This window comes from Dioscorea cayenensis, chromosome 19, assembly GCF_009730915.1.
Source record: "Dioscorea cayenensis subsp. rotundata cultivar TDr96_F1 chromosome 19, TDr96_F1_v2_PseudoChromosome.rev07_lg8_w22 25.fasta, whole genome shotgun sequence".
Lineage (NCBI taxonomy): Eukaryota > Viridiplantae > Streptophyta > Magnoliopsida > Dioscoreales > Dioscoreaceae > Dioscorea > Dioscorea cayenensis.
In genome coordinates this window covers 28,687,859-28,715,177 of record NC_052489.1, presented here as the reverse complement: position 1 = coordinate 28,715,177, position 27,319 = coordinate 28,687,859, and the positions used below count along the sequence as shown (strand labels likewise).

At 32.5% G+C, this 27,319-nt stretch overlaps 2 protein-coding genes across 2 annotated transcripts; both read left to right on the top strand.

Moving 5' to 3' along the window:
* Window positions 1-6,812: 6,812 nt before the first annotated feature.
* LOC120250344 (DNA ligase 1) lies at window positions 6,813-16,936 on the top strand. The gene is made up of 9 exons (XM_039259147.1): window positions 6,813-6,990; window positions 8,473-8,578; window positions 9,123-9,409; window positions 9,639-9,744; window positions 9,846-10,223; window positions 10,300-10,379; window positions 10,459-10,583; window positions 11,545-11,817; window positions 16,570-16,936. Exons 1-9 carry the CDS (start codon window positions 6,887-6,889, stop codon window positions 16,590-16,592), a joined length of 1,482 nt encoding a protein of 493 aa, XP_039115081.1. The 5' UTR covers window positions 6,813-6,886; the 3' UTR covers window positions 16,593-16,936.
* A 6,763-nt stretch (window positions 16,937-23,699) lies between these two features.
* LOC120283664 (WAT1-related protein At1g44800-like) lies at window positions 23,700-26,180 on the top strand. The gene is made up of 7 exons (XM_039290378.1): window positions 23,700-23,909; window positions 24,606-24,668; window positions 24,775-24,891; window positions 24,988-25,222; window positions 25,308-25,466; window positions 25,557-25,708; window positions 25,797-26,180. Exons 1-7 carry the CDS (start codon window positions 23,719-23,721, stop codon window positions 25,999-26,001), a joined length of 1,122 nt encoding a protein of 373 aa, XP_039146312.1. The 5' UTR covers window positions 23,700-23,718; the 3' UTR covers window positions 26,002-26,180.
* The last annotated feature ends 1,139 nt before the right edge of the window (window positions 26,181-27,319 follow it).

The window sequence follows — 27,319 nt, the reverse complement described above, 5'->3', positions numbered from 1 at the left end:
CTCGAATGTTAAACTTTTAGATGTTTGATTGTCCAAGCCATCTTTGCAACTTATAAACCAAACATCCCACTATTGTTAGTATATATATATATATATATATATATATGAATAAATTAAATATGGAACACAATTAAAAATTTATAAAATTTCCCATGACTTAACAATTAAAAAAAATCATAAATTAAATAATTATCGCGGAAACAATATTAAATCAATTAAAATTAAAATGGTAAAATATTTAATGCGTGACTTTGATAATACAACACAACCTTAATACATCTTCATTATGAAATCCAAAATAATTAAATAATATTTTAAAGAAATATATATTTTGACAAATGGGGATAAGAGATAACACTTTACTAAACCCTTGATCTTTAATTTAGAAGACAAACTGTTTAATATTGGAAATCTTGAAATATAATTTTTTATCACTTGCTTGTTTTGCAAAATAGGTGCAATGCATAAAACTAATTAAGTGGGACATAATTAAATTTTTTTATTATGATATAACACACCTAAAAATACAATTATTATTTGTTAAAACGAATTACAAGATTATTCACTTAATGAAACACAATAAAAATTTCATGTTGTTGATAAAACACTAACATAAAATAGTATAATCACTTCTTGTAACATGATATTTTCATTCACACCAATAGTTACTTGCCCTATTAATACTGAGTTCTCCGTGTAAGGTTCCCATTCTGGAAGGGTCATACAAATTTAAGTAAAGCGGAGGTAAAATGTTGTTAAGTTTGTGAGTATGCTTTACATCTATACTCATTTCGTTTTTTACTTAATTAGAGTGTTTGTCGGCTAGTGTAAAAAATAAATCATTCAACTCCTTATGCGAGGTGGTTAAATATATATTTTAATTTTTTTATATTATTTATAATGTTATTATTAGTGGGGCAAAATAGAGAGTGGGATCAGTTATGAGAGTTATTCCGGCTATATTGAGATGGCATTTCCGTCACGTCCCCCAAAAAAAACGTTATTGATTAAAAATAAATTAACATCTCAATAAAAAATAAAAAAAATAATAAAAAAACATGAATTAATTCCAAAATTTTAAATATTTCAGCAATATAAAAACTCATCATGAGGCAGATTTAAATAGCCATTTTCTCATTATAAAATTTATCTCTAAGAATCCAACCATCAATTTGGAAATCAATGGACATTACAATCATAATTAAATTTAGTGAAAATTGTCAAAAAAAAACCCTAACTTTATAATATTACCAAAACACACTCCCTTGATTTGGCCGTCCCTAAAAACACCATCTTTTTAAAATCAATGATTTTCAAACTCTCAAAAATTATAAGCGGCTATAACAGAGTTACTTTTGAATTTTATGGATGAAATTGCCCCTCGCATAGGAAATTGTGGCAGTGCAATCATGTGTCCGGTTTGAGAGGGAGTGGGGGGTTATTGTTTTGTGTAATCCCTAGAGACAACCATTGCTGGCGCCGGTTATACTTTTTTTTTTCTCTCTTAGCCTCTTCATCTTTTCCATTTCCGAAATTGTCTCTGCCTGGGCATCATTGTCTCGAATAAGAACTTCAAGTTCCGCCATTGTTCGGAGAAGAATTCCAGCTCAAGTATTCTGCATTTCATCAGCTCGCAGTCTAAAGTATTGAGCCAAGGCAGACGCCTTTGAAAAAGTTATGTTTATGATTTTTTTTAAAACAATTATGTTAGAAAAAGAGATTTTTCGGTGTTGTTTTGTGGTTATGTATTTATTGGATTATATTGAAGTTTGTAGGGAGATTCATCGGCTAGGGTTTTATTTTAGTTTTCATGTTCGTTTGTGTACATGATCGAAAAAGATTTTTCGATTGTTATGCTATGTAATGTTTACAATGTAGGTTTTCCCTTTACGTTGATATGATTGCAGTTTTAAAATGAGGTTTTCGTTTAAGTAATGGGATTGTATTTAAACATTTGATGTATCTGTTTAACAATTGTTGTTTTCTGTTTAAATTGTGAGTTTTCTGTTAAATATTTATGTCTCCGTTTAAGAATTTAGTTTACCGTTTAAAAAAGTTTACTTTCCCTTAAATTTGTCTGAATACTGTTTAGTATATGATTATTGTCGTATGCTTGTGAATATGGCGACCAACCTAGTTAATGTGCGATGCTATAGAGACGCTGGAGAGATGGTAAGTGCTTTGATAACTAGAGTTTTATAAATAGTACTCTTTTAGTCGGGATTCTAACATCAAATTTTAAATCTCGATAGTAGAGACTATTAGACTATTGTGTCAATATGGACGTCGGCGAATCGGTGACTCTAGCCTACCCCCTTGTTCACGACACTAACACCCCAAGGCATAAACGAGGAAGTGTCGACTGCGCTGTCTACGTCATGCGGTTTATCGAACAGGTGTTCGACGGTGAAAAGCTACGGCTACTGCAAACGGACGTCCTTTACTTGCGCTTAAAGTATGTTACCCACATACTTAAGGAAGGGAGTGTAGCCGGCATCACTGAAAAGGGGCATTCGTCGACGGGGAAGAAAAAAGATTGATATATAATATTGTATAATAGAGTTACCGTGTAAATGACATTGTATATCATTTACATATCATAGTTTTTGTTTAAATATATTTGTCTCTGTTTAAATTCTTAGTTTTATGTTTATTTTTCGAAGTTAACGTTTAAATAAAAGTGTCTCCATGTTTAAAAAATCATTGTCTTTGTTTAAATATCTTTGCTATTGTTTAAATATCGTTATCACTGTGTAAATTATTACAGTTTCTGTATAACTTTTTATTTATTTACAATACCATTTTTTATTCTCAAAATGTTTGAGTAAAACGTTTAAACGACAATATCTTTGTTTAAATATCAGAAGTTGACACTCAAATAAGTCATTTTCTTTTTGAATAATTGTTTATTTACAATGCCTAGTCGGCGACAGGTTTATTGCAAGATTTACGATTGAAAACACCTTGAAAACTTTATCCGATATCCAACGACAACACTTCAGATTGATCTGACGAGGAAGGAAGGCATGCCACACCGTCAGGGTCGCTATGAGGTGGAATGAGAGCGCTCGCAGAATCCGAATTCCTTCCAACACTTCAGTTTAAACGAAAAAAGGTCAATGTTTTAAACGGAAACATAAAATGTTTAAATGGTAAGTAAACATGTTTTAAACGATAACAAAAATATTTAAACGGTAAAGCAAATATTTAAACAGAAACAAAATGATTTAAGCGGAGAAAGCAACATGTAAATGGTAACGTAATATTTTTAAAAGGTAAATGGGAAAATTTAACAATAATTAACTTATACGACTACATAAACATAAAATAGAAGAACTTTACAATGAGAAGAAATCGTTTTCAATAGGATACAACAATGGCACATCATCTGTCTTAACAATAAGATTGACTACAATGCATTTGAAGATGGAGTACACGTAACACATGCACTGGAAGTTAACCTCGTTTTCTATTGGACAAACCGTTTTATGTCCATCGAGTGTGATAAACTTCACCCTAACACGGGAAATATCGAGACCCATCGCTCACATATCTCACTAACACTGATTCCCAAGAAGTTAGTACCGTGAACATTAGCACTCGTCCCTCCCCGTTGTATTTAGCAACATCACAAAAACTCTCAAAAACAACCCTGCATTTTTATAAGTTATTACTCCCTTCCCGCAGAATGATCAAATTGAGAGCAACGAAGAAATTCTTACATTATCGGGAAACCGGCATAACTCAAATCGAACAAACCAAATGAGGTGAAGAAGAAGAAGAAGTAGAACAAGAAGAACAAGAAGAAGAAGAAGAAGAAAAAGAAGATGTAATGAGCCTTCCAAACTTTATTTGACAAAAAGCAAGCAGGAAGGCAAAAAAAAAATACAAATTGTATGCATAAAGGTCGGACATGATGTGATTGGACGATATTTTTCCCATCATTTGCAAGGGCAAATATAGAATTTCATAACATGGACCCACTTCAAGTGACCGATAGGGGGTAAAAGAGAATTTAAACTATAACAGAAAAACTGTCAGAGGTGTGTATAAGTTGGAGGGTTTTTAGGGATTTTTGAATATCATGAAGGGTAAATAGCAATTTTTTCTTAAATTTAACAATCTCATATATGGTAATCAATTATTATGAGTATATATCCATTTGAATTTTTAGATGTAATAATGATAAAATATCATATGTAATTAATAATTTAAATATTCTATAATTACTTAAAATCCCTAAATATCTACTACAGCGGCTTTATTAACCTAATTACAGAAACCCACCGTTTAATAATAATAATAAAAAGTGGAAATTGCCAAAAACACCCTGTAAGTTTGCAATATTGCCAAAAACACCCTGTTAGTTTTACACTCCCCAAAAACCCCTTCCTTTTGAATACAATGATTTTTTAAACCCCCCAAACATCTAACAATGATTGATAGAGTTAATTTGGAATTTTTTGGACGAAATTATCCCTTGCGTGGGAAGTTGTGGCAAGTGTGACAGGGTTTGACTATAATGCCCTTGGGTGCAATGAGTTTCTATTTAAAAATGAAGCTTCTATTTAAAATATGAGGTATGAGGTTCTGTTTAAAAAATGAGTTTCCTGTTTAAAAAATGAGTTTTCTATTTAAAAAAAATGAGTTTTTTGTTTAAAAAAAATGAGTTTTTTGTTTAAGAAATGAGTTTTCTGTTTAAAAAAAATGAGGTCTCTGTTTAAGAAATGAGGTTTTTGTTTAAAAAAATGAGGTCTCTGTTTAAGAAATGAGTTTTTTGTGGTGTATTTATCACCCCCAAAAATCTCTTTTATCATGAGTTAGATTTGGGCGATGAGACAAAGCATGCGGCTCACGATCACGATCACGTTGCATGAAAAATGGGATTTCGAACTCTGGAATTTTGATCTCCACCTCGATCTAGATCTCGATCTTGCCAGAGAAAAAGGTGCAACCTTTCGATGCCTTCGCTCGACGACGAGGAGCATGCGGTCTTCCCCGAGGTCGACGACGAAGAAGATGAAAGAGATGAGGTCGACGACAGGGAAGACGATGAAGACGAAGACGGCGAGATCGAACCCTCATCGGCGCCGCTTCCTCCCTCCGTTCCTGTCACCGACTTAGGCACCATGGATCCAAACCCCGGAATGATCCCTAACCCTAACCCTATTGCTATCCATGTTGCGGTCTCCGCGATCGAGAATGGTTCCGTTCGAGTTCGACTCGTCTTATCCGATGTCGCTCATCAAGACCTCACCACTCCGACCGCCGAGGAACGTCACCAACCGGATCGCCAACGCCGACAAAGATTTCTCCTTTAAGACCCCACACGAGCAGGGCCACCTTTCGAAATCGCTCGCCCGGATCCGGAGCTCGAGACTCAAACGTTTGCGCGAGATCAGCGACGATGAGATACTCAATGTCCCTACTCAATGAGGTTTCTGTTTAAAAAAATGAGGTCTCTGTTTAAAAAATAAGCTCTCTGTTTAAAAAATGAGTTCTCTGTTTATATGCTTGTTTGTCTTTGTTTAACTATCTATGTTTTCGTTTAATATATTGCGTTTACGTTTAAAAAAAGTGCTTAAATATCGTTGTTTCTATTTAAATATGTACGAGTGCAACCTTTCGATGCCTTCGCTCGACGACGAGGAGCATCGCGGTCTTCCCCGAGGTCGACGAGCGAAGAAAATGAAAAGAGATGAGGGTCGACGACGGGGAAGACGAAGACGGCGAGATCGAACCCTCATCGGCGCCGCTTCCTCCCTCCGTTCCCTCGCACCGACTTAGGCACCGTGGATCCAAACCCCGGAATGATCCCTAACCCTAACCCTATTGCTATCCATGTTGCGATCTCCGCGATCGAGAATGGTTCCGTTCAAGTTCGACTCGTCTTATCCGAGCGTCGCCACCGAAGACCTCACCACTCCGACCGCCGAGGAACGTCGCCAACCGGATCGCCAACGCCGATAAAGATTTCTCCTTTAAGACCCCACAGCGAGTAGGCCAGCTCGAGATCGCTCGCCGGGATCCGGAGCTCGAGCACTCAGCGTTCGCAGCGAGATCGCTGACGATGAGATACTCAATGTCCCTACTCAATGAGGTTTCGTTTTTAAAAAAATGAGGTCTCTGTTTAAAAAAATAAGCTCTCGTTTAAGAAATGAGTTCTCTGAAATGAGTTCTGCTTTATATGCTTGTTTGTCTTTTGTTTAACTATCGATGTTTATGTTTAATATATTGCGTTTACGTTTAAAAAAAGTGCTTTAAATATCGTTGTTTCTTTTTGAAATATGTACGAGTGGCCAAGATTAATTGGTTTTTTTATATCCGGGATTAATTTATCACGTAAATATTTGTTTTTTTCCGTTTAAATATTAATGTTTTTGTTTAAAAAAATGAGTTTTATGTTTAAAAAAATGAGGGTTTTGCTTTAAGAAATGAGTTTTTTTGTTTAAGAAATGAGGGTTTGCTTTTAAGAAATGAACTCTCTGCTTTAAGAAATGAGTTCTTTGTTTAAAAAAATGAAAGTTTCTCTGTTTAAAAAAATGAGTAGATACGAAAAAGAATCGCAAAAAGAATGAAAAAAATGATGTAAAAAGGTTTAAGAACGATGATGGAATTTCATAATCGCAGGGGTAAAAGGAAGTAAACAATAAAGGAAGGGTTATGCGAGGTATGCAAAACTCACAGGGGCTGTTTGGGAAGTTTTGAAATTATCGAGGGGAAACAGTAATTTTCCCTAATAAAAATAATAAAAATAATAATAAATTTATTTATTTATTTATTTTCTAATTTTAGCCCATTTTTCTTTTTTTTCTCCAATTGTTCTTGAATTGAAGGCCAGTGGCAGCATCGCTCTTGTTCTACCGAAAGAGTGAGAGGGAGAGAGATGGAGGAGGAGGAGAAGGGGAAGACGAAGACGAGAGAGGAGATCGAGGCTGAGATATCGCAGGCGATGAGAGCGCGGGTGGAGGACTTCAAGGAACAAGCGGAGTGAGAAGTCTTTCTGATTTTCTTCTCGATTTATTTATTTATTTTTTTCAAACTTAGTTGCTTCACTGTAGGTTGAAATAGAAAGGGTTTCTTGTTCTTGAAGTGGTTACCATTTAGAAAACCCTCTGTTTGTGTTGAGTTTGAGGGTTAATCGGCCAAAAATTTGGTTGGGTGGAAGTGGAGAACTGGGGTTTGGAGTTTTTGCTTGGTTTGGGTTTTTGATGACTGCGCGATGTTTGGTTTAGTTGTTTTAATGGGCAAAAGGCCTTTTTTTTTCTTGGTTTTTGAGCTTTTGACGATTTTCTTTTGAATTACGGGAGGGTTTTATTTGATATTATTTGTGAGTTTTTCGTTTAAATCGTTATTTTTGTTGCATTGATGTTCAAAGGAGGTTGATTGGAGTATTTAGCATGGAAAAAAATAAACCCTTATTTGCAAGTTTGAGTCGCGGAAGGGTTTTAAGGTCCTTATTGAAGAGGGACTATCCCATCCGGAATATTTTCATATAGAACTCAGATGGTTTTTAAAATCATTCTCTTATGATATTCCATAGTTGTTTTATGATATTTGGTTTCTTTCTGCACACTCTCAGAAACTGAAATAAGGTTTGATTTAATCGAAGAAGTTTCTTTGATTTGGAAGGTGTACCATATTATTCAACAATGAGATGTGAAAATTTGAAAAGCTACTGAAATTTTTTTATTCGGAAATCAGTAGCATTAGTTAGAACTTAGATTTGGTTTACACTGGATTTTGGAGATCTTGTTACTTCCTAACCTCCCTGGAGAACTCATTGCTTTCGAGCTTCTTGGATAGTTATGCTTATATTTAATGCTTTAAACTTGTACTTGACCTGTGGTTAAGCTGTCGCATCATAGTGTTATGGGATTATTTGAGTTGCAGGTTTTCAAAGCAAATTAGTTTATTTTGTGATATAAGTTTAACGTATTAAACGTGAAGCTTTAATGAGCATTATCATGAGATCTGCCTTTTTAGTAGAAAGTACTCATTGATTGCATTGTAACATTCAAAGCATAATTAGGAGATCACAGTGTTGCGTTTATTTTCTTGTAGAGATGTTTATGTTTTATTTCATTTACTTAATGCAATTGATTTTCTTGTATATTATGTTTGTTGTTATGATCATGAACACATACTTTATTTCAACTTCCCTTATGTGCTTTGCCACATTAATTTTCTAGAAAATTCTATGGAGTTGATACTTATCACTTTGCAAATCTTTATGCTGCTGATCAAGTCTGGTTATAGTTTCTCCATCGTAACCCCAAAGATATTTTTTTTTTCCTGGGGAAATATGTTTCTGTATTTCATTCCTTCTACATCTTTTTATATGGCAATGGAATTTTTAGAAATTAGGGCGCTGTGTTCCTCATCTCTGTGCCAGACGTTGGATTCCCAATTCCTAGTACTGAAAGCACAGATTTTGTGAAGTTCTTTTAATCATTGGTATGGTTGTTGCAGTTCCTTGACTCTTGAGGGAGTTAGAAGGGCATTGGAAAAAGATCTGGGGATGAAAGCATTCTCGCTGGATGTTCATAAGAGATTCATTAAGCAATGTTTGGAAAAGGTATCACTGCATATTGAAGATTGTTCACTAATTATGAATATCTCTACAGTCTGCACTATATGTGTAACATCCTCTAGTATTTCAGAACCCCATTGTGACTTCCCTTTATGGATGTTATCTTTAAAATAGTCCATATGTTGTTATGTTCAGCAACCATTCCAATAATTCTTTTTCACTCTTGTTTGTAAGATGAATATTTATGTGTATCATATTCAAGGTCAACATCATGTGAAAAGGCTGGCATTTGGGTTTGTTGTTTCTTGCAGTAAGAAAACTAATAGAAAAACTATTCCTCACCAAATTCTCATCGATAAACAAAAAATTTCTGTACTCTTTCAATTCTTTTTACTTGATTTGTCAATCAATAATTCTTTGTAGTTTTTCACTATATATTTGGCAAGTTTTTCACAGTGTTTGATGTGGTTTTTCTTCAATCTTTCTTGCTTCTGAGCTATTTTCTACCATTTTAGTGCTCTCTGGCAATCTACTTTCCTGGAGAGTAAGTGGCAATATGATTTTTTTTTTGTTGTTGTATTTATAACAGTTTTTCTATGGCCCTGAAGATGAGAGTATTTCCAAATCCTCAGAGAAGTTGTCAGTCGAAGCTGATCAAGCTCTAAATGAAGAAACACCTGTAAAGTCTGAAAAGTTGTTGGAAGAAAGGGGAAACGATAGCTCTATTCTTGAAGAAAAATCACGAGGATCTCCTGCGCTTGCAGGAAATGAACCATCTGATCAAGTGAATGATAAAGATGAAGATATTGAATTAAATGAAGATATTATACGGAAGGCAATAAAAGAAAGAGCTGATCATTTCAGAGCTAATTCAGAGTATGCACATGTGGTTTGCTTTTTACCTTTCATGCTCATAAATTTTTGTTTCTTCAGTAACATGTCCTTCTCATTTCCTGCCAATATATGACTGCTTATCATCTCTATTTTGTTATATAACTGCTTTTTTCAAACTGGTAGAAAATGTCTGTTTGCTATTATTTGTGGTTATATGATGCCTCTAGATATCATATTTAATCTTCTTTGTTTATATATTTCTCAAACACAGGACAATTACATTGTCGGGAGTTCGTCGTATCTTGGAAGGAGATCTTAAACTTGCAAGAAACACTTTAGATGCATATAAAAGTTTCATTAGCCTTGAATTGGATGAGGTGTGTATTCCTATGCCTCATTTTTGTCTTAATTTTACTGCTTAGAAAATCTCACAAAGCATGTGTTTCCTTATTCACCCATTTTTTGCTTCATATACCAGGTCTTGACACCACCAGAATCCGCGAAAGCCTCAAATGGAGCTAAGAAGAGAGACTTGAAGAAATCAACTGATTCACCAAGGGCAAGAAAGGGCTCGAAAAGAACGAGGAAGAGTTCAGATACCTCAGATTCTGATGACTTGTCAAGTGAGGATGAGGAAACTGAGGAGGTGGTAAGAAGACCCAAAAAGAAGGTGGCCAAAGAGCCAAAAACAAACACAAAAGAAAATGTAAAGAAGAAGAAATCACAAGAGGAAACTAGGTCAACTAGTTCCAAGAAAAAGAAGTCAGCAGAACCAGATTCAAATAAGAATTCTGAAAGTCATAGTGAAGGCTCCTCAGAAGAGGGTGACTCTCATTCATCTGAGGAAGGAAGCAAGGTTTTACCATTTTCTAATTTTTCTTAAGGTTCTCTTAGGCTATAAATTAATAGATGATTATTTTCTTGGAATGTAGAAGAGAGAAAAACCGACTCAATCAGTATATGGAAAACAAGTAGAGCATCTCAAGTCAACAATCAAGTCCTGTGGAATGAGGTACTTTTCTATCCTGAAATGAGATACTTTTTACTGATATACCATGCTGACTTGCTTGTATGTCTCTATATGGTGTTAGTGTTCCCCCATCAGTTTACAGAAGGGCCAAGCAGGCTCCTGAGAGCAAGCGTGAAGCCTATTTGATTAAGGAGTTGGAAGATATTCTAGAAAAGGAAGGGCTATCAACAAATCCTTCTGAGAAAGGTGAAGGTCTATTGTTTCATTTTTAACAATGATCATTTGACTTCAGTATAATGTCTTCAATCTCAATGGCTTCTGGCTTTTCTTTGGGTTAGTGTTGCATTAAAATGTTATCGTGTATGTATAATTATCTAATTCTGCATTAGATGAAACTTTTCTTTTTCTTGCCCAGACAGTCAGCATAGACGTTCTTTAGAGTGAGAAATTTTTCTATGCTGTATTGGAAGGGGAAATGAAAAGAATATTAGTAGCTGAGAAGCTAAAGTAAATGAGTATTCTGTTATCTGTTTTTCCACCTGTCCTTGGAAAATTATTAGCATTTTTGGTTATATTTAGTACATCTATTGTTATTTCCTGTTAGTCACTATAGAAGGTAATGGGTGGAGAAAGGCGAAGATGAAATCAAGTTATATGAAAGGGGGACATCATGTTAATTTGGGAGGGCAAATTTGCTCTTTATTTTATATTCTGATTCTAATTTATAAACCTTCATTTATTTTTTATATCCATTCATTGCTTTGTTTTCTTTTACTGTAATGTGTACGGAATCAGTGTGAACTCAGTTGCAATCTTGCCTAAAACTTGCCTAGAATAGATGGATGAGCATGTAAGCTTGATATGCATCAAACAGCTTTGAACTGGTTTTAGTCATCCTCAAGAGGTAAGGCTAGAAGATAGTTTCTCAAATGGTTTTTGCAGGCCCTGCTCAGTGGTTGGCTGCTTGGGTTATTATTGAGTCATTATGGTCATGTTTTGATCATCCTGCAATATAATATCTTTGGATTTATTATGTCATTTGACATGAAACAAGATTTAAACACAGTTTTCATGCACCTATAACCTTGATATTCTGGCACCACCTTTAAGAGCTTGTTGAAATTTGGTGCTTTGGCCCACAACACCACATTTTAAGTTTGACTCTCTGCACTTGCACAACTAAGAAAATGCGATGTCTGTAATTCAGAGATAAAAGCAGTCAAGAAGAAGAAAGAAAGGGCCAAGGAGCTTGAGGGCATTGATATGAGTAATATTGTCTCAAGCACTCGCCGTAGAACCACTTCCAGTTACATACCTCCTCCCAAGCCTAAAGTTGTTGTTGAAAGTGAAGATGATGAAGAAGAAGGGGATGATGAGGAAGATGAGGAAGACGAGGAAGATGAGGAAGATGCTGAGAATGAAGAAGATACTGATGATGGAAATGATGATGGTGGAGAATCAAGTGAAGCATCCGACGGAGGTAATTATTTTGTTCTAAATAACTACACCCTATTATTATGCGGTTCAATCTGATAGCTTTCCTTGTGCTTTTGAGTCACTCGTATCATGCTTGGAAATTTCACTAGTCACTTCTTATCTTTGGCTCTGAGCTTTGCAATACAAATCCAATTTGTAAAGCATGTTCGCAAGTCTTCTTATTTAATAGTTTGGCATGCACTTCTCTTTGCAAATCCATCAACTGTTGTTAATTATTGCTGTAGTTTGATTGTAATAGAATTATTTTTCACATACTATATAGTTACTTTATATATAGTATAGTCATTATGTGAATGCCTAACCATAATTTTGGGTGAATCTTCTATTTAGTGTTATAGCATGTATTCAGAGGAGACCATATTTTAATGTGATCATGCCAAGACTTATATCACGTTAACTGGCAAAAAATTATCTTTAGGATTATTTTTTGGATTTTCATTTTCACTCTAAGTGATTGGTCACATGATGTTTGCCATATTTTCTTGCCCTCTATTATTATCCAGTAGAGTTTGTAATGATTTTTAATTTTGTTAAACTTTTCAGTATGTATTTTCTTATAGTTTTCTTGTTTATGCTTTTATGTTCATTATTACAAGTAATCACTAAAAACATCTCCAAAAAATCAATCAGCAAATTCGTTTCTTATTGAGGGAAAAATTCATACAGAAGAAAACTTTGAGTGTTTGATCTCCTCCATTGAAATTGCTTCATCTGAACCATTGCCTTGAGGTCAGTGTCATAGCAACTAATAAGTTACCACTAAACGCATATCAAAATGGGATCAATATGCAATCTCGTTTTTTATTGAGAAAAAAAATCATGTGGAATAACAACATAATTAAATGTCAGCAAAAGTGAAAGCATAGTCCAACAATTTTCAGTTATTCTAAGACCCAAATAGAGAATAATTCTTTGGGACCCTGAATATTTATACGGATAGCATTTCAAAAGGAAATTTCCTGGAGGAATTTTATGTGTGAAATAAAATGGAGTCCAAAAGATTTAATCGAATAGTTTTCAAGTATATTTATAAAAGATCTGTTCCTATTGACGTGGATACAAGATTGATGCTTCGGTTTGAAATTGCTTGACTGCTAACTTGATTCATATGATGTGATCATTCAAATCAGCCATAATAAATGCTGGTAGCAGAACAAGAAGTTTTTTAGAAGGGGAATATAAGTCTGAAGGAAAGATAAACAGAAAACTCTGATAGAATTAATTCGTGGCTTGTTTAGGCATAAAAATTATGAGAAAGCATGATCTTATTTTTGTGGCTTAACCAGAAAGGATATGAGAATGGTCGAAATGCTGGAAGGCATTCTAGTCCTAGATTTCTTAGTTACGCCAAGCAGTGTAATTAAAAGCGCTAGGCGCCCTCAAGGCGCTAAGACTTCTTATTACCAGAGGCGAGAGGCGCCACGAAAGGCGCAAGCCCGCGTGAAGTAAAGTGGTAGTTAATAAATAGCTTGTATATATATATATATATAATATTTGGAATAATTAAGTCAAACAAAGCAAAACATAGAGTCAAACAAAACACTCCTAGAAGTCTAGAAGTGCAACTTTGAGTCAAGCAAAACATTGAGTACAAATTCTATCTTCATAAGTCATCTATTTCTACAATATTATCATCTTCATCATCTGAACTAACTTCAATCCCATCACTAGATTTAGAGTGCAACTTTTGTCGCATCTTCAATTTTCTCTTGTTAATTAGTTAACCCCTTAATTTACTCATTATTTTTAAAAAATAGCAATCGTACACTTTAATCACCTAGTTTTACTCTAAATTTATTTCATTCCTTCTTAGTAAGTGCGCATTTTTAAAATCACCTAGCTTTTCTCCCCGAAATTTATTTCCCTCTTTATTAGGTGTGTTTTTCTAAAATCGCTAGTTTCTCCTTTAAATTTATTTCTTTTCTTATTAGTAGGTGTGCTATTTAAAATCTTCTAGTTGTTCTCTCCTAAATTAATTTTCTTACTTATTACTCCATCCGTTCCTAAATATATGTCGTTTAAAGATGTTGCACAAAAATTAAGGATAGCATTAAATTATCTAAATTTTAACATAAAAAACAACCAAATTACTAAACTATCCCTCCCTTGAAACCATGTATTTTTCTTCGGACTATAAATATTACTCTCTTCATTTATACAACTTGGGAAATTGAAGATGGGTAAAATTGGGAAAAAAAAAAATATTACCTTGATATTGTAAAACAACAACTATTTTGGAATAAAATATTTTTCTTAAAACGACATGTATTTAGGAACGGAGGGAGTAGTAAGTGTGGCTTTTTAAAATCTTAATTAACAATAATTGAAAACATTAAATATATGGCTGATACAGTGTAATTAAAAGCGCTAGACGCTCTTAAGCCGCTAAGACTTCTTTTTACCAGAGGCGAGAGGCGCCAGCGCAGGCCCGAGCGAAGTAAAGCGGTCGTTAATAAATAGCTTGTATATATATATAATTTTTGGAATAATTAAAGTCAAGCAAAGCAAAACATAGAATCTAACAAAACACTGCTAGAAGTCTTGAATCACTCAAGTTTTTAGAGTACAAATTTTATTTTCATAAGTCATCTATTTTTACAATATTATCATCTTCATCATCTAAACTAACCTCAATCCCATCATTAGATTTAGAGTGCAACTTTTGTTGCTGCTTCAATTTTCTCTTGTTAATTAGTTAACCCCTTAATTTACTCATCATTTTTTAAAAAATAGCAATTGTACACTTTAATCACCTAGTTTTACTCTAAATTTATTTCATTCCTTCTTAGTAAGTGCGCATTTTTAAAATCACCTAGTTTTTCTCTATGAAATTTATTTCCCTCCTTATTAGTAGGCGTGTTTTTCTAAAATCGCTAGTTTTTTCCTCTAAATTTATTTCTTTCCTTATTAGCAGGTGTGCTATTTAAAATCTCCTAGTTTTTCTCTCCTAAATTAATTTTCTTCCTTATTAGTAAGTGTGGCTTTTTAAAATCCCAATTAACAATAATTGAAAACATTAAATATATGGCTGATAGCATTAAATAAAAAAAAAAAAAGAGACATGCATGCTTTTTTTATGCCTGTCGCTTGGCAAAAAGCGCTCGCCTCATTGAAGGCGCCTCGTCGGGAGAGTGTTGAGGTGCTAGAGCCTCACCTCGCCTAAGCGCCTAGGCGAGCGCTTTTCTCGCTTTTAATAACACTGGGCTGATAGCATTAAATAAAATAAAAAAAAGACAGGTGTGCTTTTTATACTGTCGCCTGCAAAAAAAGCGCTACTTTGGGCTCGCCTCATTGAAGGCACTAGAGCCTTGCCTCGCCTGAGCGCCTATGCGAGCACCTTTCTCGCTTTTAATAACACTGACGCCAAGAGCCAAACACATATAGACAAGCTCAAATTTTAGGGAGAAAATTTATTTAACATTAATTTCCGAATTTAGAGTATTTCCCAGGATGGTTGTTGGAAATGCTACTATTATTTTATATCTTTCTTTCTATCTGGTATCAAGCACATGAAACATTAACAGGCCAACCTAGTCAATAATAATATCGCTATCCATAGTTTGGCTTAAACCTAATTTTTATGTGATGGGTGGTGGTGGTAACTAAGCATGATTTTATCCATCAAAGATTTTGACATGATGGATATGAAGTTATAACCCCTTTCTACCGGTTCATCAAAATTTAGTTCACTTGGGGAAAGTGAGGGACCTAACTCCCCACTTTGTGTTCTTTTAATATGAAGCAGGGTAATTGCCGCTTGCTTCACCACTTTCCCAAATTATACTTGAAACAGGAGGAACTGACCAGTACGTGTAAGGAAGAAATTTTTTATTGCGTACTCCTGCAAAAATATGTATTTGTTAATATACCCATGTAAACATGTTTGTTTGCATGTCTATAAAAGTCACTATTATTTGCTTATATACCTCTATGAGCATAAGAACAACTTAAAACTTTTATAAGGCTGTCAAACTGCCCCTTAACCTTCTCTTCATCCATTTTGAGAAAATAGAAGATAAATGATCAGTTAGTGTAAAAATTTTTAACTTGGACTTCCGTAGGGGGTGTATATAATATAATAATAATTGGGGGTGTTCACTAGCGAGAAGGTGGCCAAAGGGGGATGCTGATGTGGAAGTCTTAGTTTCCTAAAGGTGTTGACTTTTTTCAGAGAAAATTGTTTGCATTCCTAGGGCTGGTGAAGAATTTCCCGGCTTTTAACATGACTGATGAAAGGCATTTATATGTGGTAGAATATTCACATGCAAGTTAAGATCTGAATAGATGATTTGCTTACAGCTTTAGAAGCCTCTCGTATCCTCTCCCTTGTCTGCAGTGTCATGGTTAGATCACAAGTGAAGCAAACATTACACATGAATAAAGCTCAATGAAGCCATGGCTACTCAAAAGGTCAAGTAGAGAAATATCGCTCAGCATAGGCATATTTTCATACTTCCAGCAGCCAGTTCCCTGCAACCTGTGGTGTAGTTTATTTTAGAAGTTGTCGGCATTATATTATTTAATTTGATGTCTTATAGGGCATTGCCCATCAAACATGCTCAATATATATACACATGCACGCATGTATGCACGTGTTATATTTTCCTTATAAGAACATGTTCGCTTTGAATGTCATGATATGTGTAACCATAATTGACATATTTTATTTTGTTCAGGACTTGTATGTACTTAACTAGCATGGCCAAGCTAACCTTCTCCTATTTTGGTTTTGCAGGTGGTGAAGACGAAAGTGATTAGAGTTCCAAGATCATATCCCTTGTCTGATTACAAATGACTCATAGATGTTTCTTCTAGGAGAGCTGATGATTCTACTCAAAACATTTGGTATGCAACCGGATATGTCAATAGTGAATGTCGTAGAATGATTTAGGAGGCCAGAACCTCGTTTTCTGATATGGCTGTGGACTTCATTCAGTCTTCTTCTCAGTTTTGCTTCATTGAAGGGAAATCTTAGCCGCAAGACTTTTTAAAATTGAACGGTTGTTTTAATTCTCAGTTTGTTGGCAGCCTTTCTTTGCCCTATAATATGTATTGACAGAGGAGATTGATGGGATTTGAAATGCCGATTTATTTCTATTTCACGCTGCTGTGGAATTTGTCATTGTTGGTTTGTCGAACTGTTAATTGAATATAATTTGCTGAATTAGGAGATGTTTATTCAACGTGCTTTTTATTGTAATTTGAAGTTTTGAACCAAAAGTTAGGGCTGGCTTCTCCATGCTGCTTTGTTCAGGAGAACTCTTTTATCAACATCAGAAATTGTTTTCCTTTAATCTTGGCTTTGTGGCTTTCAGGATAATTTAAGGTTAGTTAGATCTCTCTTACAAATTGTTCAGAAGTTAGAATTGTCAAAGTTTGGAAAGAGGATTGTTTTTCCTTTTTCTGATGCAAAACTTTTTAACATCATGCCAGGAATCTTTTACTAATCTTGTTTCTCCACATATCTTCCATGCTTTGCTTGAAAGCTCAGATCATGTTGCTGTTTTGTGGATTGGAAAACCCTAATTAATGTTAGGTTGCCCTAATTTTCCAGGGGACTTTAGTGACCATGACATTTATTTTGGTTTTTCGGTTTTTTTTCCATGTTATCCTCTGAAACATGTTTGCACCATTCATCATTCATAAACAAAAAAAGATGTAGGCTTGAAAAGTTCAGGGGTATGATTTGAACCATCTGAAATCATAACGAGCCAATACAAACTTAAATAAAATACTTGAACTTTTCCATGATGGATTCCTATCAATTTGAATGCCTTTTCTTTTTTAATGGATCAATAGTCATCTAAAAAACATGTGATGAAAAGAGTTGGCAAAGAGAATCTTAAGATTTATGTTGGGATGTTGTCATGCAAAGGTCTGGCAGGGATTAAATTTCATGAACCTTTAAAAATCTTTATTAATCAATTGTCTTCCAAAAATATGAATTATGGTTCAAAAATTCTGAAATCACTAATTGTTTTAACATCAAATGCATAATTCAAGTGGTGTGTTTCAAATGCTTAAGTAATCTGTCAGAAATTCAGGAGAATTACTGAAACTATTCCTTGTTTCATCATTGATTGCTGACAATTCTTTAGTTTTGGCATTAACTGCTAAATCACATTGATCTTTACATTGATTTCATGCTATGACTTTATACAAAGTTATGATTTGGTTCATCATTTCAAATACGTCTCTTGTTTTTCGTATCCGCATGAATGTTTCAGCTAAACTTACATTTCATAGATCTTTCGAGTCCTTTAAGTGATTTCTGACGAGGAATACTTTCCGAAAAGGTGAAAGAGTCATGTGAGACCATGTTTTTATGTCCTCAAGTTATAATTATGTTCATGAACATGATTGATTTATCTTACAATTTCAGTTCAAATTGTTTACATTCACACTGTCAATGTGGTCCTCTCATTGCAACTTTTACAAATCTGTTTTTTTTTTAATTTTTTTTATTATTTATTTATTTATTTATGGAACTTTTACTAATCTGTTTCTATTATTTGAAATACCTTTTCTTTCTTTATATGAAAAAGATCATTCATGAAACACTTAATATTGGATAGACATGATAATGAACAATTGTCGAAATGTTTGTAAAGGATGCAAACTGTTAGTGCAAAAGTATTTTAATTGGCATGATTAGACATCGACGTGGCATAAATGATGACATGACAAAAAGTCTTGGATTGGAGGTAAATATTTTGGGAGATCTTGGTGGAGCTACTTTTGGTATGTGTTACAACTTGAAGGCAAGATGATATCAATACCATATTTAGGTGATTTGATTGGAAACTAAATATGGATGGAGTTTGATTGAAGAAATACCTATCAATGGTATGATTGAAAGCTATTAAAGATATAATTTTAAGAACCTTAATAAGTATGATTGAAGACTATCAAGGTTATGATTGAAGGCATGCCTATTGTTTGCATTATTGGAATGATTGATTGAAGATCTATTCATGGGAAGATTTGAAGGCCAAACTTGAGTGAATTAAAAATCAAGTTTGGATATTTTCATGAAGACGCACAAAGACGTGTGCCCCTTGCGAGGGGACTGCGTGGTGAGGAACTGAAGAGGTAGGCTAGTTGCCGGTAGTCGAAATCGAGAGATCGGGCTGCACCGACTCGGACTAAGCATGACCGAGAGGTTGATGGGTGTTGAGGTCGTTCGCAACGTATCAGAACTCAGTAAAGTTAGCAGGCTATGTTGCAAGTTATGTTACAACAAGAGTTGCAACAGCTAATTTTGGAAGGTTCTAATGTTAGTAGCCGCGGAGATTTAAAAAAAAAGTATGGACTATTTTTGGGACGTTAAGGCGTCTATATAAATTACCTTGCTCTGAGATTGGGTGCGACTCTCGAGGAAAAGAGTGTGTGAACACTAGACAATTTAGAGAGGGTAATGATCTTTATTTGTGAGAGTGAGTGACAAAGTGTTTGTACTCATATATTTTTCACCTCGTTTAGGGCATCTCCAACCCAGCGTCAAATGTGACGTTCTGGGTTGGATTTGGCGCCTAAAATCTCCAACCATGTGCTATTTTGGGCGCCAAAATGAGAACTTGCTACAGTGGCGCGCAATTCTGCGCGCCACTGTATCAACGTTATTTTAATTTTAATTTTATTTTTTATTTCTGTTTTTAATTTCAGTTTTGATTTTCAGTTTTTTTAATTCTTTTTTTAATTTTATTTTTAATTTTTCTTTTAATTTTTTAAATTTATATTTTTTATTTTATTTTTTATTTTTGTTTTGATTTTCGGTTTTGATTTTCTGTTTTTAATTCTTTTTTTAATTTTGTTTTTTTAATTTTTGCTTTTTAATTTTTTTAAATTTATATTTATTTTTATTTTATTTTTTTATTTCTATTTTTGATTTTTTTCAGTTTTTGATTTTTCTATTTTTTTAAATTCTTTTTTTAAATTTTTTTGTTTTATTTCTTTTACAATTTATATTTATAACTTTATAATTTAATTAAATTAATAAGTTATAATTTAATTTTATATTTTTTAATTAATAAAGACATATCAAATTAAAGAAAATAATTTGTGAATTATAAATTCATTAAATTAACGAAAATTACATAAGCGATAAGATAAAAACATAGAAAATAATCTTAAAATATACACTATCAGCGATATAAATTGTGGATAGTATGAATATATAAATTGTGAAATAAAAAAGAATATTTGTAAAATATTTTATTTTAGAGTTAAAAATAGAGATGATGGTCGGAGAAACTTTCACTGTAGAAGCTGTATTTTTTAGTACTGAAACACTAAATATAGAGTTTTGGGTTGGAGATGGCCTTAGTGGATTGTTTTCTCCAGGCTTGGCCCCCCAGACGTAGACGAGTGGAGGCTGAATTGGGTTACCAATTTCGTGTCTTCTTTTATTTGGTTTGTGTAAGATTTCCTTAATTGATTGTTCTCTAAACCCACAAACCACACCGGCGGAACTAACACAAACAATGATTTATTTTTATCATTCTGTGCATGTTTGTTTTCTTCATGATCAAATGCTTTTCTTTTACCATTTATACCTGCTTAAACAATCTGACAGATTCATTGGTGTCTGTACAAACCATTTACTTTCACTTTTTGTTCTTCGCAGGGGATTTTCATTTATGTAATTCTTGTACCATCGTATGAATGTGATACGATAACATGCTCCGGTATGCAATAATCTTTCCGTGTATCATGAATAATATAAAAACAGATCAACGGCAACATGCTTTAGTTCCTAACTTTACGGCTAATCATTGTATCATGTCACAGAAAAGAGCAAATTTTTTAAAGAAAGTCACAGAAAAAAAAAGCAGCTTGGCAGAGGCAATTGGGAGCTGATTCAAAGCACATTGACTGAACTTTATGGTCCTCTATGACCGTCGGTCAAAAAAAAAAATGTCGATAAAAAAAAAGAGTTCATAATTGAGAGCTTTTCTAGTCCATGATACCAACCATTTGTGGTTTTCAAATGTTTTTTGATGAGGCACTCAACAGAAACATCAAAGAAAACAGTACTTAAAAGACAGATTGGCTGCAGTTGTAAGCTAAGTTTGCTATTTTTTTTTTCCTCCACAACTTGAAAGAATATTGTTAAATAAAGGATTTGAGGTTTAAAGGAAGCGCAATATATCGATGATTTCATCGCTTAAGATAACTTCATGATCATATTATAAAACATTAATTCGATCTAGTGCTCTTTCTTTCAATCTTGTTATCTTGACTGCTGATGAGTTTTGACTGACAAAATAGCTGATTGCAGATTAATTAACAAGATTTTTTTATTGTTCTGATAATTAATTGCAGGAAAAAAAAGCATCAAGATGAGAGTTTATTTAATCAGCATGATTTTCTTTAGAAAAAGTAAATGATTTTCTCTTAGAACAATTGGAAAACAAAATGTTAAGAAACAAGCCATTTTTTCTGATAATTGATTGCAGAAAAACACCACCAAATCATCACAGTTAATTTGATTTTCAGGATTTGCTTTATAAAAAAGAAATATTTCTAAATCTCTTTCAGAGCAATTGAAAAGCAAAAAAATTAAGAAACAAGACATTATTTCTGCTAATTAACTGTGAAAAACACTACCATGTCATGACAGTTTGATTTGATTTGTATGATTTTGTTTAGAAAAGAAGTCTCTCTTAGAGCATTGAAAAGCAAAAATTAAGAAACAAGATTTTTTTCGGCTAATTAATTGTAAAAACACATCGAATCACGACATTTAATTTGATCGTATGATTTCCTTTGAAAAAAGTATTTCTGAATCTCACTTAAAGAAATTGAAAAGCAAAAATTATGAAGCAAGACAATTTTTTTAGGCTACTTAATTGCAGAAAAGCAGATTAAGTCATGACACTTAATTTTATTTTCAAGATTTATTAAAAAAAAAATCTGTATCTCTTTTAGGGCAATTGACAGCTTAAATTAAAAGGAACATTTCTTCTGCTGATTAATTGCAGAAAAAAAAAAACATTATCTTGTATGGTTTTCTTTAGAAAAAAAAAAAGCATCCCTGGATCTCTGCTTTTATCTTCATAAAAAGAAATTAAAAAGGACAATTTTCCTGCTAATTAATTGCAGAAAAAAACACTAACTTGTATGATTTTTCTTAAGAAAAGAAGTATTTCTACATCTCTTTCTCTTTTCTTCTTTTTTTGACATGTATTACTAGAAGGAAAAAAAAATCATCTTAAATGGAATGTCTCACAATGTAAGCAACCTTGCCTTGTGGTTGTGGGTCCTGAATTAAAAAACATTGCTGGTTCTTCCTTTTAGATTGCTTTATTATTATACACAAAGTATATTATTGTTTTTTCATGGTAGATGTTCATAGATTTTATGGAAAATATATAAGTAATATGAAAAATAAAAATTCATTCTTTTTTTTCTCCTTCAAAATTTGGCAATAAGTTACCAACAAGATTGGCCCAAATTGTAGAGGCTTGAGTTAGACTCTTATAGAGTTTTTAATACTTTACCCAAAACTAGTTTACAGTCTTTGATTTATAAAAAAAATACTTGGTTCAAATACCTAAAAAATATAACTAATATGTTTTGAGGGTACAATATCCAGTTATTTGCTTGTCATTTTTTTAACTCTACATGTAGTCTTCGTCTTGTATTTTCTTGAAATTGAAACTTGTCAAAAATAATAATAATAATAATAATAATAATAATAATAATAATGAAAAACTCTTTATTTGTTTATATGAAGAAAATCAGATGGATAAAAAATGAATAGCATTTTTAGAATATTTGTACATAATTAAAGCTTTGAAAAAATGAATTAAGTATTTCTCTTAATATATATATGTAAATGATGAAATAAAATCAATAATTTAATGTAAAACCGGAGGCCCTTGTAAATCCATTGGTTAAAAAAGACAAGATCAATAGAAACAACGGTAAGTACAAAGAATAAATTATACTAAAAACTTATCAGTCCTCCAACAGTATAAAAATCATAATTCATTCATCTCAAAAGTAAAGTAAACAGGACTTCATTAGCAAGTGGAACTTGGAACAAATCATATTAAAAGGGAAAATAATAATAATAATAATAATAATAATAATAATAATAATAATAAAACTTCCCAAGAGTACATGCATTAGAATGTTCCAAATCACAACTTTGCTAAGTGGTGGTGGTGAATTAGAGAATCCAAGTCACTCTCCATTTTAACAAAACAACACAAACCAAAGCGGCCTCGTTTAGCCACAAAAATTCAACCACTAATCAAATTAATAAACCACATAAACTATTACAAGTACTAATACATTGGTCAAAGTAAACATATATATAAATGAGAGAAAAAAATTAATTTAAAATAGAAAAAAAAAAAAACAGTTTGACCAAAGTTTTTTCTCCACATAATAAATATATGAGAGATAAGCTCATGATCACAATCCTTTGCATTTTGCCATCCTAACATGACCGCACCAACAACACAAATCCCCCCATAACACTACAAATGCATCACTACGCACTCATAAAAAGAAGTCCACCAAGCCTTCCTCCAATCAGGATTATTAATATATCAAATAATAATCATAAAAATTCAAAAAAATAAAAATAAAAAGTTGGTGAACACCCATGACACTCTTAATTATTATACTTTCCTTTTGAAATATATCTCTAACATACATGTCCCATTAAACATTCTTTGTTTTGTGGATAATAGAATCCTAAAGTAGGTAGACTACCCTACGTTTTAGTACATGCACTATCAATCAAAGGCCTTGTTACTCCTCTATATATAGCTTCTTGTGTGAGCTTGAGAGTCTCATCAAATCACAAGAGTTGGTCTTAATTTTTATCTTCTATTTTTATATAGATAGAAACAAAACACACACACACAGGATGGGTGTTGGAGAAGTAATGAAGAAGGTGAAACCATACTTGGCTATGGTGTTTTTACAGTTTGGTTTTGCCGGCTTGTATATTGTCTCTGTTTTATCACTTAAGCGTGGTATGAGTCATTATGTGCTCGTCGTCTACCGGAATGGTATCGCCGCCGTGGTTATGGCTCCTTTCGCTCTCTGGTTTGAACGGTATATATATTTTCGATCATTTCGATCTTATTATATAGATTATATATACATATATGTGTGTGTGAGAGAATAGATTCTACGTCCAAATATGCATGGCCAACTTATAAAATAAAGGAATAAATAATATGTGATAAATAGGAATTAATTAATATATTTTTAAAATATGGTAAAATATCAATAAGTTTTTCTTTCCTCTCCCTTCACTATGTTTATAATTAATATATTTGTAATATCTTATATTTATATATGAAAACTAACATGTATGAAACATTAATTAATCTTGCAGTTTGTGTTTCATGGAACTTGTTAGTGATACATGATATATATAAGCGATATTAATTATTACTTAAAAGTGATTTATGATTGATGATGATACATGAGACGCAATGCTGTTGCTAAACATGCCAACAACCCATGATATATATATATCTACTTTAAACACATAACATTCCTTTACTTTTTTTAAACAAACAAAATAAAGAAAATATTTAATTATTATTTTTTGTTTAATAAAGAATATATTAAACACATAATATTTACTTTTGTCACTTAATCTCTCTAATGCAGTCTTAGTTTTTATGTTTTAGTTCAGTCTTTTTGTTCTTTGTAACAATGTCTTTTTCTTTTCAATAAATTATGATTTATTTTATTTTATCAGAATATAAAAAAATATATTTAATTATTTTTGGTGTGCAGGAAGGTGAGACCCAAGATGACAGCATCTTGCTTCGCAAAGATATTGCTTCTAGGACTACTAGAGTAAGTAAAATTATTCTTCTCAAACAAAACTTTGATAAATTTAATTTTAAATAATAACATATTAAAAAATTAATCTAATAAAATTCTTTTCATCTTTCAATTACAGACCTGTTTTTGACCAAAACTTTTACTACATGGGAACCAAGGCTACCTCCGCCAGCTTCTCCGCCGCCCTTTATAATGTACTTCCAGCGATGACCTTCGTTCTCGCTGTTATACTCAGGTATTTATACACACACGTGCATATATATATTTTTTATATAGATAATAAAACAAATATTGATATGAATATCTAATGTATATTATTTTGATGACATAGGATGGAGAAAATTAAAATAAAGAGTTTACGGAGCCAAGCAAAAATTTGCGGTACAATTATAACAGTTATTGGTGCACTAGTTATGATAATATATAAAGGTGCAATTGTGCATATGATGTGGACAAAAGGCCATGACCAAGAGGATACATCTTCAAGTAGCAATGCTCATTTTCTTCTCGGCACATTCATGTTGCTCTTTAGTTGTTTTTGTTGGGCGGCTTTCTTCATACTACAAGTAATTTTTAATAATTTTTTTTTAATTAAGTACATATTAATTAAGTTTTTACTAATTAATAAATGAATTTTTTTATTTTTGACAGTCACATACACTGAAATCATATCCGGCAGAACTCTCATTGGCAACATTGATATGTTTCTTTGGTATGATTGAAAGCGGTGCAGTTGCACTAGTGATGGAGAGAAACACTAAGGCTTGGAAAGTTGGGTGGAATGATGGTCTTTTTACTGCTGTTTACTCGGTAAAATAATTAGAATAATAATTTTAATACTCTTATATTAATTAATTATGGATAATTTATAAATATAAATATAAATAAATATATATGCAGGGGATTGTATGTTCTGGAGTTGCTTATTATGTGCAAGGGATAGTGATGAAGGAGAGAGGTCCTGTTTTTGTGACTGCCTTCAATCCACTAGTCATGATCATAGTGGCTGTTCTTGGCTCCTTCATTCTTTCAGAAAATATCACAGTGGGAAGGTATACATATATATATGGTTGATATAAATTAATAATTAATTAATACAATTAATTTTGTATTAATATATATTTTTTGTTGGTGTTTTAGGATTATTGGTGCAGTGATTATTGTGATTGGTCTTTATATGCTGATATGGGGTAAGGCAAAAGATCAAGAAGGTGAAAACTCAGAGGAGAAGAAAGGCAGTAAATCCATGGAGTTACCAAAGAGTGTGATTAATGGTGATCAACATGAGATTAATGGAAAGGAGTATTACACAGTTGTGGAGATTCAGCAGACCAAGAACCCTTGATCTTCACTATTATTATTATTATTATTAGTATTATTATTCATTAATTATGAAATATCATCTTAATTAATGATGAAGCCAAGGCTTCTTTAATATGACTGATGTAATGCTAAGGCATCCATCCTTGTAATCAAACTATCTTGGGAATCAAAGCAGCTATATATGTGTGTATTTTTTGTTTCTGTTTTTTGTTTTTACCTTTATTTTTTATTTTTTGTTTTTAAGACAAGATTGATAAATAATATAATTTGTTAAATAAAAAGAGAATATATAGTTAAAAAGAACCAAAAGATTAAAAATAAAATGTTAATAATATGATTGAAGACCTCGTAATTTACAGACGGTAAAAATAAAGCTCGACAAGAGAAAAATAATTATGGATGAACGCAAAATACTAATGATATCCAAAAAATAATAATCAGAAAGGAATATTCATCATAAGGGGCATAAGAGTGTTGAATTCTTAGTTAGATACAATGTTGGGTATATTTATTTTCATCTGAAAGTTGAGACTATTATTTAATAGTTGAACTGGAATCTTCTAACTTGATTTTTTTGGTGCCATATATATATATATATATATATATATAGAGGGAGTGTATTAATAATGGATTATGTATTACTAACCTAACTTGTATTTCTAATTGCCTATAAAATGCTAGTTGATTGTATATCAACACGTAACTGCGTAAGTCGATGTTAAATTTTATAATATTCATAATTTTTTCAAACCATACAAATAATATGAAGAGAAGTGTGGTTCAAGTAAACCACAAATAATTAAACAGTGACCCCAATAGAACAAGACATTTTATTAAAGATAACAAAAACGATTTAAATGGTTTGTCATTATCATCCTTATCCGGCTTCATCTATTTGACAATTTATTTTTTTCTTTTTATGGAAACCACAGTTTCATTATTATTGCTTTATTATTATTATTATTATTATTATTTGATAATCGGGATAAGTCATGGCACATACACTTTATTATATCTTAACAATGCATAAAAAAGAGTAAAACTCTGAATTTCTGCAATATGGACATGCCACGGTACATACACTTTATTACGCCTCAACTAGTTATTAAGAGAAGTAGAACTTTGGATTTTTTGAATGAAAATCAAATATTTTATTCCTCATATATTGAGACGGTGACTATTACTATTTTAATTTTATTGATTATTAAATAATTATTATTTAAAATCATGCTTTAACTATTTATAGAAAAATAATAAACAAAAACAGACGCGGATTTTGGAAATCATTGTGAATATGAGGTTTAGTGATGTGAAAATTTTTTGTCGGATTTATAGTGCTT